This window comes from Garra rufa, chromosome 8 (genome assembly GCF_049309525.1).
Source record: "Garra rufa chromosome 8, GarRuf1.0, whole genome shotgun sequence".
Classification (NCBI taxonomy): domain Eukaryota; kingdom Metazoa; phylum Chordata; class Actinopteri; order Cypriniformes; family Cyprinidae; genus Garra; species Garra rufa.
In genome coordinates, this window is record NC_133368.1 from 1,248,653 (window position 1) to 1,260,517 (window position 11,865).

Sequence of the window (11,865 nt, forward strand, 5' to 3'; positions counted from 1 at the left end):
ACCAGCTTATGTAATCCTACCGCACCCGCTCCAAGCGGGTCTCGAACCTGGATCTCCGGCATGGGAGGCGGACGCAGTAACAAAGGGGGCTAAATCTGCAACCTCTAGTGTCTGTCGCTAGTGCGTCTCTTGAGATCAGGGGAGTGAGGTTTACCCGCACAGCTCCTACTAGCTGGCCTCCGTTACACTTACCCTCAGGCATGTTGCAGTGGGTAGAGCTCCCCTCCGTGATCTCACTGGCCACGGCTTTTCTCCCTCTTGGTGGACATTGTTGCTGGCCCACCCACCTGGACTGACGTCAAGAGCAGAATGAGCAGAGTGTGTCGTCTGGGTAGCTGATGTTGTTAACTAGCATCATCTTGTATGGTCCTTGAGAGATCGGAGGAGGAAGTCAGGATGGGTGAAGGGATCCATGGAGGTACAGAAAAAAAAAACGGGAAAACAAACGGAGGGAAAAATGGCATACTACATTTACATTTATTCATTTGGCAGACGTTTTTATCCAAAGCAACTTACAATTGGGGAGAACAACAAGCGATTCATCCTAATAGGCGGATCGAATTGGGAAGTGCTCGAAAATACCATATAATAGGCATTGTTAGATGAGTACATGCTAGAACGAGAAGATCAAGAAAGAAAGGAAAACAAATTATTATTTTTTTTATTGGGTCAGATTATTTTGAAAGAGATGGGTTTTCAGCAGTCGTTTGAAAACTGTTAAGGAGACAGCATTCCGGATAGGTGTGGGAAGATCGTTCCACCAGGCAGGAACAGTGAACGAGAATGTTCTGGAAATGGATTTCATGCCTCTCTGTGGTTGTACAATGAGACGTCTTTCACTAGAGGATCTCAGACTTCTGGAGGGGGTGTAGATGTGTAGTAGTGAATGGAGGTAGGCAGGTGAAGAGCCGGTGGCTGTCCTATATGCCAGCATCAGTGTCTTGAATTTGATGCAAGCCGTAACCGGTAGCCAGTGCAGGGATATGAAGAGAGGTGTGACATGGGCTGGAATTCCAGCCAAAAGAGCATTGCAGTAGTTCAGTCTAGAAATGACCACGGCCTGGACGAGGAGTTATGCAGCATGCACTGTTAGGAAGGACCTGATCTTTCTGATGTTGTGCAATGCAAACCTGCAAGATCGAGCAGTTTTAGCAATGTGGTCTTTGAAAGCCAACTGGTCATCTAAAATTACACCAAGATTTCTGGCTGAAGTCGATGGGATAATTGTTGATGAACCTAACTGGATGGTGAAGTCATGCTGTAGAGTTGGAGTGGCAGGAAAGACAAGAAGCTCAGTTTTTGCCAGATTGAGCTGTAGATGGTGCTCCTTCATCCATGCAGAGATATCCACCAGGCAGCCTGAGATCCATGCAGCTACCAATGGATCATCTGGTTTAAATGAAAGATAGAGTTGTGTGTCATCAGCATAGCAATGGTAGGAGAAGCCATGATGGGACCCAGAGATGTAGTGTATATGGAGAAGATGAAATGGCCCAAGAACTGATCCCTAAGGAACCCTAGTGACCAGATGACGAATTTTGGATATCTCTCCTCCCCAGGCCACCCTGAAAGACCTACCAGAGAGGTAGGATTTGAACCAGCGAAGTGGAGTCCCTGTGATGCCCAGCGATGAGAGGGTGGACAGGAGGATCTGATGATTCACTGTGTCAAAACCTGCAGATAGGTTCAACAAAATAAGTACTGATGATTTGGAATCAGCTTTTGCAGTCTGCAAGGCTTCAGTGACAGACAGTAGCGCAGTCTCAGTTGAATGGCCACTCCTGAACCCTGACTGGTAAGAATCTAGTAGATTGTTTTGTGAGAGAAATAAAGATAGCAGCTCGTTCCAGTGTTTTTTCTATGAATGGAAGGAGAATGACAGGTCTGTAGTTGTCTATAAGTGAAGTGTTTAGTGTAGGTTTTTTGAGCAGTGGGGTTACCCGGGCCTGGTTAAATTTAGTGGGGAAAGTGCCTGTAAGACGAGATGTGTTGATGATGTGTGTGAGTTCTGGTAGGATTGTGGGAGAAATTGCTTGGAGAAGGTGTGAGGGGATAGGATCTAAAGGGCATGTCGTCGGATGGCTGGAGAGGAAAAGTTTGGATACTTCTGCCTCAGAACTGGGGACAGAAGGAGAAGAGGGGAGTTTTAGTTGTAGGCACTGAGCAATTGTAACATTCTGTTACTGAGCAATTGTAACATTCACAGCATGCAAACACATTTAATTTGTAGATACTGCACATTGCATTTGCAATAGGGTTTTGTTTTTTCAGGTCATCCAAAGGCAGAGTGCAGTATCTGCATGTTGTGGTCTAAGGTCACATCAGTTGTCATGGTTTTTATCTAGAAAAATGTCTTCCTAAGAAGGCATTACATGAATACATTACCACTAATCTTCCCACAACATGTTTGACTGGCTGGTGTAACAACTTTAAAGGCATTTTTCTCAGTTTCAGTGTTGGGGTAGTTACTGCACTTAGCCTTTGTAGGCCAGAGGGACAGAGTGCAAATTTAGGGTGGCTGATCCCCCTAAATAGGGCCGATTGACTGACTTGAGACCCAATGTGAAATTCACTCTTGTACCTACAGTACGTGGGCTTTTATCATGCACTTCACTGCTCACTGAACATGCAAAAGATACAAGCAGTACAAGTGTTTTACACCTGCTAAAGTGTTAAAATGTTGTGTCTGTGTTTAGGGGTTTTGTGTGTAGATTATACAGAAAAGGGGCCATAGTTTCAGAAACTTTTTTTTAGAATAGAGCACAACAATACAATTCTGGTCGGGGCCCTGGTCATATTTTTTCAGTTTGCAGTTGCTGATTTTGAAAGTGAAACCACAAGTTAAATTGCATAATGCTGTTTGCTCAGTCAACAGGACGAGGTCAAATCAGCCAGAGCTGGGACATCCCCTAACTCACTTTAGACCAATCAGCATTAAGAGTCTGGACATAAAGGTGTGTCTAAGAAATATGGGCAGAATATCAGGAAGCTACAATGTACATAGCTCATACTGAAGTTAGACTGATGTTAACATAGAGCATAAAGGGTAAGGAACATTTCTTCATTCAGTTCATTTATAGCACTTGCTCTTATAACTGCAAACAATACAATGTCCAGTGTATCAGCAGATTGTTTATGTTTGTTTGTGCTCCTGCAGTTGATAATGTGTGACCATGTGTATTTGAGATTTCATGTTGGTGATTTAATTTTAGCACTGTCAAAATGTAAAAATGCAGAACGTTTTCTGTGTGGGTTTTCTTCAGCGGTGAGTTCAGGGGATAGAAAATATGATTAACTCAGTATAAAAAAGTGTGTTTGTATGTGTGGGCCTGATTGATTAATTGGGTATAAGTAAACAAGTAAATGTTCTTGTTTTATATTACATTTATTATATATATTTTATCTGACCATTAGAAAATAGCATCAACTAAAATCAGTCAGGTTATAGACCAGAGGAGTTTGAATTGGGGGTAATATAGTGGCTGGGCACAAGCAAAGCTTACAGCATTTTATTGCATGCATCTCATTCAACCTGCTTGTGTAATTTGTTGTGTGTGTGTGTGTGTGTGTGTGTGTGTGTGTGTGTGTGTGTGTGTGTGTGTGTGTGTGTGTGTGTGTTTGGGGTGCTTATATACAGTGGAGTGTTTGTACATATGAATCATGTGTGTCTATATTCACATGTTGATATGAGAAACAAACTTCCCCCCACAAGAGGACAAAGAGGAAATGCTGCTCATGTGGGAAATTCCTGTATTGTCTAACAGAGGATTATTGGAGTATTTCTCAATCCCCTCCCCTTGTCCCCTAACTTTCACTTCTAGTGCACTGCAGTTTATTAAATGAAGTTAAATGTGTTTCAGTCTGTTGGACAGGTCCATCTCCAGTGGTCATGGATAAACCAGTGTGTTTGATTGAGACGGCGTCCGATGGGAAGCTGTTTGTCCAGCAGTCAGCGTTGCAGGTTCTGGAGCAGATCCAGCAGCCCGTGGTGGTGGTGGCCGTGGTGGGTCTCTACCGCACCGGGAAGTCCTACCTGATGAATCGACTGGCAGGAAAACAAACAGGTTAGACTCACACAAGCAGTACAGATACTATCATGAGAGAAACATGTCAGTGATTGTGAGGGTTTTGGTGTGTTGTTATCAGGGTTTGCACTGGGCAGCACAATTGAGTCCAAGACGAAGGGCATCTGGATGTGGTGTATGCCTCACCCCACTAAACCAGAAACCACTCTGGTGCTGCTGGACACCGAGGGACTCGGGGATGTGGACAAGGTGAAGTCTTAAAGTATAGTCTGAAAAACATTTATAAGAACCACTTCTTCATTTTTACATATTGTCTATTATTTAAATATACTTTTTTATATTTTTGCTTATGAAGCTGAGGGAACATATTAATTTAAGGCATATCGAACTAATCAGAAACAAGTCCAGGCAATTTAACAGGGGAATAAAAAGTCCTGTTAGCTGATCTATATATTAAACTTAACGAGATATATAGAAAAGTTAAATGTGCATATGTTCATTCAAGGATAAAATGGCCAAAAAGGGTGAATAACATTAGCAGTATTTCTTTAAAATAGTTTTCTATTCTAATAACAACCGCATTATTAAACTAAAAGTTAATGGGTTGGTAACAAGGGATTATAAATTAATACTCAACCACTGTTTTGAGTTTGTAAATTATATACTTTTAACTATTGTCAGACTGCATTTGATGCCTTTATGAATTCATTAAATCCATTTGGGAAATTGATAAAACATTTTGTGAAATGCATGTATCCAGTTTTGCATGCAGTAAGTCTAAAAAAATACATCACAGGGCACTAACAGTTTAGGCCAGGGAGTATGAAAACTGTATGTCAAATTGTCAACAGGAAATACAACACAGCACAAAGGTTCAAAATAGCAAATAACAAAACAACGCCTATAAAGAAACAATAAAATGCATATTTTCTGAAAAGTATAATGACAATATAAACATGATATGAATTACTGTTTGGTAATTTTTTAAACTAGAAATGCTGACAAAATGTTTCTAGTTGCCTTACTTGTCCTACAGAAGCTGTGTTTCCATTACCCCTTAAATTGAGCAAAATTAAAATGCAAATTGAAAATACTCCCATATATGGCAGAAAAGTTTTTATGCTTACATGAGCTGGTTTCTCAGGCAATTAGAAAAAGGAATATTTCGCAAAACAGCAAATGCATTTACAGGTCACACTCGATTAAGTATAGCCAAAATCCCACAAAAATCAATTGCCATTACGTTTCAGTTGCATAACATCGGTTAATGGAAACGCCATAATTTCGCAATACTTTTTAATCGACAATTATAAAATATCGCCAAAGTTTTGTGCAAATCTGTAATGGAAACGTGCCTAGTTGTTAGCCTGGTTAAAACTTTACAATAAGCTTTCATTTGTTAACATTAGTTAAAATGAACTAACAATGAACAACACTTCTACACAATACTTCTAAAGCACTGATTTACATTAAATGTTAATTTCAGTAAAACACATAATTAGAATAAAGATTATCTGTTAACATTAACAATAAGCAAGCCAACATGCCGTACAATCTATTTCTTTCATTCTATTTAATCAGAATGAAATCAGCCAATCGCCAAGTGTGCACAAACAGTTATTTTGGTTTCTAGGAGCTTTGTATGCAGCTTTGTACGTACATACATACATACATACATACATACATACATGCATACATACATACATACATACATGCATACATACATACATACATGCATACATGCATACATACATACATACATACATACATGCATACATACATACATACATACATACATGCATACATACATACATACATACATACATACATGCATGCATACATACATACATACATACATGCATACATACATACATACATACATACATACATACATACATACATACATACATACATGCATACATACATACATACATGCATACATACATACATACATACATACATACATACATACATACATACATGCATGCATGCATACATACATACATACATACATACATACATACATACATACATACATACATACATACATACATGCATACATACATGCATACATACATACATACATGAGAGAAAAATGAACATAACACATTTAAATATTAAGAAATTAAGAAAAACTAAAAATACTAAATTAAGACAATACACTTACATTAGATCTGACATTTATGTACAGACATGTTCATTATATACAGGTGTATGTATTTACATACTGCCTAATAACACAAGGGCACTGAATATAAAAAATAATCACCTGCGTTAACAGTAATTTTGACGCCACTAGTTTTAACATTCATTTATATTGAATTCAGTGATTCCTCTGCATACCACTAGAGGGAGCCTGTGTACTACACTTTGAGAATCTTTACACAGTGGCATGCAGAAGTTTGTGAACCCCTTGCAGAAACTGTGAAAATGTGAAGTAAGATATTTTACATAAAAGATGTTTACATTTAGCCCACAAGACAAAAAATTAGCCGAAAATTATATAAAAAAAACCTTAAAAAATTGGTTCTTAATACTGTGTGTGGTTACCTGGATGATCTACGACTGTTTTTTTGTTTTGTGATGGTTGTTCATGAGTCCCTTGTTTGTTCTGAATAGATAAACAGCACTGTTCATCTGAAAAATCTTTCAGGTCCTGCAGAATCTTCTTTTTTCCAGCATCTTTTGCATATTTGAACCCTTTCCAGCAGTGACCATATGATTTTGACTTTTCACACTGAGGACAACTGAGAGGGACACAAACACTATTAAGAAACTAAAACTATTAAAAAAGGTTCAAACATTCACTGATGCTCCAGAAGGACATTTCGGCATCTTGTTCCTTTGTTAACCCCCCAGCTCTTAATGCATGGTGTTTCCTTTATGAAGCATCAGTGAATGCTTGAACCTTTTTTAATAGTTGAGTCGCTCAGTTGTTCTCAGTGTGAAAAGATGGATCTCAAAATCCAGGGTTCCCACTTTAAACCAAATCGTCACTATAGAATTATAAGGTTCTATCTGACATTTTTGTCAAAATTGAGTTATTTACATATTCTTATTCTGAAGCTTTGATGCTTCTTTTGTAAGCTGTGTACATTTTAAGACTGTTTTAAGAAAACAAAAATGCTATCTACAGAGGTCTATGGAACGCAAAAACTTTGAAGCTCAAAATCTCAAAAGTGCTCAGAATGCAGATAGAAACGTATAACTCTAAGGTGACGAAATAACAAATTCCCAGACTTTCACTGACTATAAAGCTGAATGTCCATGACCTATAATGAATGGATGCATCCATTTGCAAGCTTTATTTACTTGTTCACATACGTTTTTTGTACAAAACACACATATAGCCTACATGTTTTTTGCTTTTACCCATTGCACTTTTATACTTTTCTGTACTTTTTCTACAGAAATAATTTGTGGTGTTTATTCTTTCATAACCGAACCATAACAATAGGCAAAACGTGTAAAACAAAATACGGTATGAAAAAATTTAATTTTGATAAATGGATACACTATTTAAAGCAACAAACAAATACCCCTGATATTCTATGACTTGGACTAAATAAATATAATATACCCAGACTTTCAATTTCTGGAATAAACCTTTTAAAATTTCCAGAAAGGGTTTCAATATGCAAAAGATGCTGGCAAACTAAAAAATCTGCAGGACCTATTAGATTTTTCTGATGAACAGTGCTGTTTAACTGTTCAGAACAAACAAGGGACTGAACAACCATCCCGAAACAAAAAAAGCAGTTGTAGATCATCCAGGTAACCACACACAGTACTAACAATCAAGGGTTTCCAAACTTTGAAGGGGGTTATTTGAATAATTTTAGGCATTTTTTGTGTTGTGGACTATATGTAAACATCTTTTATGCAAAATGTATTACTCATGACAGTACTAAATAAAAACATGCATTTTGTATGATTTCTCTTATTCTGTTAAAAGTTTTCACATTTTCACAGATATTGCAAGTTCGCAAACTTTTGCATGCCACTGTATGGGGGACGATATGGGAATAACTTTTAGAGACAAACCTGTGTAAAAACGGTTTCCAAACTTTAGGATTGTTTTTCACAAATCTGATTACTTCAATGGAGAGACTATGGTAGGGAAACATTAAAGAGCATGTAGGGCGGAGGATTTACAATAAGCCTTTTCAGTGCTTAACCATTAATTAATTCAGAGTAGTTTGGACCGCATAAAAATTAAAATTAGGAAAGGCTAAACCACCCAGATGTCTTGGTTGCAGTACGATACTTTTCAGGATCTTTGGAGTTTTGTCATTCAGTATGAACTGAAAAATAGAACTAGAAGGTCCGTTATTGTCTCTAGGCTGTCTGAGTGTATGTTTTTGTGTATTCCTGCCATTCTTGCAATGTAAATTTTTGTCAAATGTTTGTATCTTATTTATCTCAGGGGGACTCGAAGCATGATACCAAGATCTTTTCTCTATCTGTCCTTCTGAGTAGCACTCTAGTGTTGAACAGCCAGGGGACGCTCGACAACAGAGCTATTGAGGAACTGCAGTATCCCTTCCATTCCAGTTTAGTGAGAAATATAAGCTGTTTGATCAGTTAAAGGCTACTCAAGGAGCTCTGGAACTAAAGGAATAAGTCATTATTGTTTGAAACTCATGAAGACACATAGTGTTCCATTAAATTACCCTGCCATTCACACATGTAGCTGTCTATTTTCTTTATGGCATTAAGATGTTCTCTATTTGCTTAGTATCCAAACCTTAACCATCTCCAGGTATGTCACAGAGTTAACAGAGTATATCAAGATCAAATCATCTAATGAGGATGAAGAGGACTCAGAGTTTGTCAAGTTCTTCCCCAATTTCATCTGGGCCGTGAGGGACTTCACCCTTGAACAAAAAATAAATGGCAAACACGTGACCGAGGACCAATACTTGGAATTTGCCTTAAAGTTGAAACCAGGTAATATTAAAATTGAGCCTTTAAATGATCTGACCATGAATGAGAAGGGTATGTTAGCATGTATGTATGCACTCTGTTTAATTTTAATAATAAAATATAATTTCTGATAAAGGATGCAAGCATTTGAAAGCAACTGGGAATTTCAATTTAGAGCCAATACTGTATTTCGCTAATCTCTTTGACAAATGCATCTTTTAAAGGCACTTCAAGAACAGTCAACGAGTTCAACCTTCCACGGCAATGTATCCGAAATTATTTTCCATCCCGGAAGTGTTTTACTTTCCCTTTCCCGACTACCCCAGAGAATGTGTCTCGTCTGGAGAGCCTGGATCCGGCTGACCTTTCCCCAGAGTTCCAGGAGGTCACAGAACATTTCTGCAAGTTTGTCTTTGACAGGAGTGAAGTGAAGAAGCTAAAGGATGGATACACAGTCACTGGCAGAGGTGATTTAGCAGAAATTCCTTAAATGATGTACATACATTTGCAGTTTTTGCACATAATTGAAAATGTACAATTAAAATATAATAATAATATTATATAATTTAAATAATTCTAAAATAATTAACCATAAAATATGACCACATTTTACACATTTATTTACACAAGTAAAACTCTTAATTTGGCTCAGCTATTATAAAGTAGTAATGAGTAATGTCTTTTTCTGTAGTTGTTACTAAGTTGCAGAGGAACCATGTTTTGGTTCAAATACCTACAAATGTTGGAAAAATGTGCTATATTGTTAATGGTTATATACCCTGCCTGGCCAACAAAAGCTGGATCATTATTGCTTGGTTAACATGGCATGTTATATGTTTGCCAACAATTGTGTGTGGCTTTTCATTCCTTAAACAACCATGTCCATATTCCAGGATGTCATAATTCATTCGACTCAAATTGTGAAATAGTGGTTCAATGAGCAATATCTTTCAGGTTTCATTGTCACCACAGAGTCCTGAGATGAACCCCACTGAAAGTCTTTGGGATGTACTGGAGTCAACTCTACAGAGTTGTTCAACTTTCATATCGTCAATACAAGATCTTGGCCAAAAACTGATTGAACTTTTGATGTAAATAAATGTTGTGATATTCCACAAAGAAAGAGCAGTATGTTCAAATTTAAAGGCGTTCAAAGAAAACAATTAAGAGTGTGCAACTTTTTTTGGACAAGTAGTCTAAGTCGACTCAAATCCCAAAGCACATCCCAAAGATTTTCAGTGAGGTTTAGGTCAGGACTCTGAGATGGCCAGTCTTTCACAGTTTGAGCCTGATTGTCATGATTCCGGTCTGTGTTTCCTTGTCTTGGTTTTGTGGACTCTTATTTTGAAGTGCTGTTGTTCCCCATTGTTTCTGTTTTCCTTTGGCCAATATGGATGCTTTGTTTGCCCATGTCCTGTCTTGTCTTTTGCCCTGAGCCCATGCCTGGATTTATTTTGTATTTTTTACGGAATAAGACTAGACAAAAGAACCATGGAAAGCACAAGTTTTTAAATAGACAGGATAAAGAGGTAACAGGAAAAACAAAACAATGAGGAACAACAACATTGTGTCCTCCAGACGCTCCAAACACTAAACAATCCAGGAGGGTGGTGGAGCGGAGGCGGAACAGGTGGAGGGATAGAGGGCCAGGTCCATGTGAAGGTGTAGAACCTGGAGACTGAGGTAGAACCTGCAGAGCAGGCACCAACGTCTCTAGAGTCTCAGAGGTGATGTACACAGCCAGGGCCGGCCCAAGCCTTCAGAATTTTATTTGGGGGCCTCTCTGTGCCACCAATAGGACTAATTATTGTCAATCCTTTATTATTTGCACACTATAAATCTAACACACCCAAAATAAATTTTATTTTATTGTAGCTGTGTTGCTTACATCATACCAATGTTTTTACCCTTGCTATGATCTTTAATTGTAACAGTAGCAAACCCACAGGAGTAGTCAGGTGTTAATTTGCACTTTAACATTCAAAGTCTTGCAGTACCAGTTGGCATACTTAATGTGGTGTACTGAAAAGTATCAAAATAAACTAGTAGACAATGCTCTTACTGTAAACACTTTAACCACTTTAATTTATTTTTTTGCAACATGTAAAAAGTGCAATACAGTCAACTACAATGAAGACCACATATGCAGGGTGATATGCATTTACATTTAGGCATTTGGCAGACGCTTTTATCCAAAGCGACTTACATTGTTTTTACATTATTTTTAAGTGCTTGCAATCCCTGGGATCGAACCCATGACTCTGGCATTATTACTGCCATGCTCTAACCACTGAGCTACAGGATATGGCCACAGTACCTGGATGGGAGACCTCCTGGGAAAACTAGGTTGCTGTTGGAAGAGGTGTTAGTGAGGCCAGCAGGGGATGCTCACCCTATATGTGACGGGGACACTATACTGTAAAAAGCAAACCGAGGTCCTGACTCTCTGTGGTCACAAAAAAATCCCATGGCACTTCTCTTAAAGAGTAGGGGTGTAACCCCTGGCCAAATTCCCTCTACTGCCTCTAGTCAATCATGGCCTCCTAATAATCCCCCTTTCATTGAATTGGCTATTTCACTCTCTCCTCTCCACCTGTAGCTGGTGTGTGGTGAGCGCACTGGCGCCGTTGTACTGTGGCTGCCGAAGCATCATCCAAGTGGATGCTGCACACTGGTGGTGGTTGAGGAGAGATCCCCCATATGATTGTAAAGTACTTTGGGTGTATGGTAATACACAATTAAAGTGCTATATAAATGCATAATTCATTCATTCATTCAAAATAAATAATAAAATATAAGGCTAACGTTAACCACTTCAATTTCTTTTGGTCAGAAAATTTTGCAACATGTAAAAAGTGCAATACAATCAACTACAAATAAAATAAATAATATAATAAATAATGAAATATAAAGC

At 38.2% G+C, this 11,865-nt stretch overlaps 1 protein-coding gene across 1 annotated transcript in view; it reads left to right on the forward strand.

The window, feature by feature from the left end:
* Nucleotides 1-2,993: 2,993 nt before the first annotated feature.
* Nucleotides 2,994-11,865, forward strand: part of LOC141340327 (guanylate-binding protein 4-like) — a 14,174-nt gene continuing 5,302 nt past the window's right edge. Inside the window, exons 1-6 of the mRNA XM_073845257.1 lie at nt 2,994-3,046; nt 3,873-4,064; nt 4,147-4,274; nt 8,452-8,561; nt 8,788-8,975; nt 9,176-9,418. Of these exons, the coding sequence (XP_073701358.1) occupies nt 3,890-4,064; nt 4,147-4,274; nt 8,452-8,561; nt 8,788-8,975; nt 9,176-9,418 (844 nt within the window). The 5' untranslated portion in view covers nt 2,994-3,046; nt 3,873-3,889. The remainder of the gene's footprint in view (nt 3,047-3,872; nt 4,065-4,146; nt 4,275-8,451; nt 8,562-8,787; nt 8,976-9,175; nt 9,419-11,865) is intronic.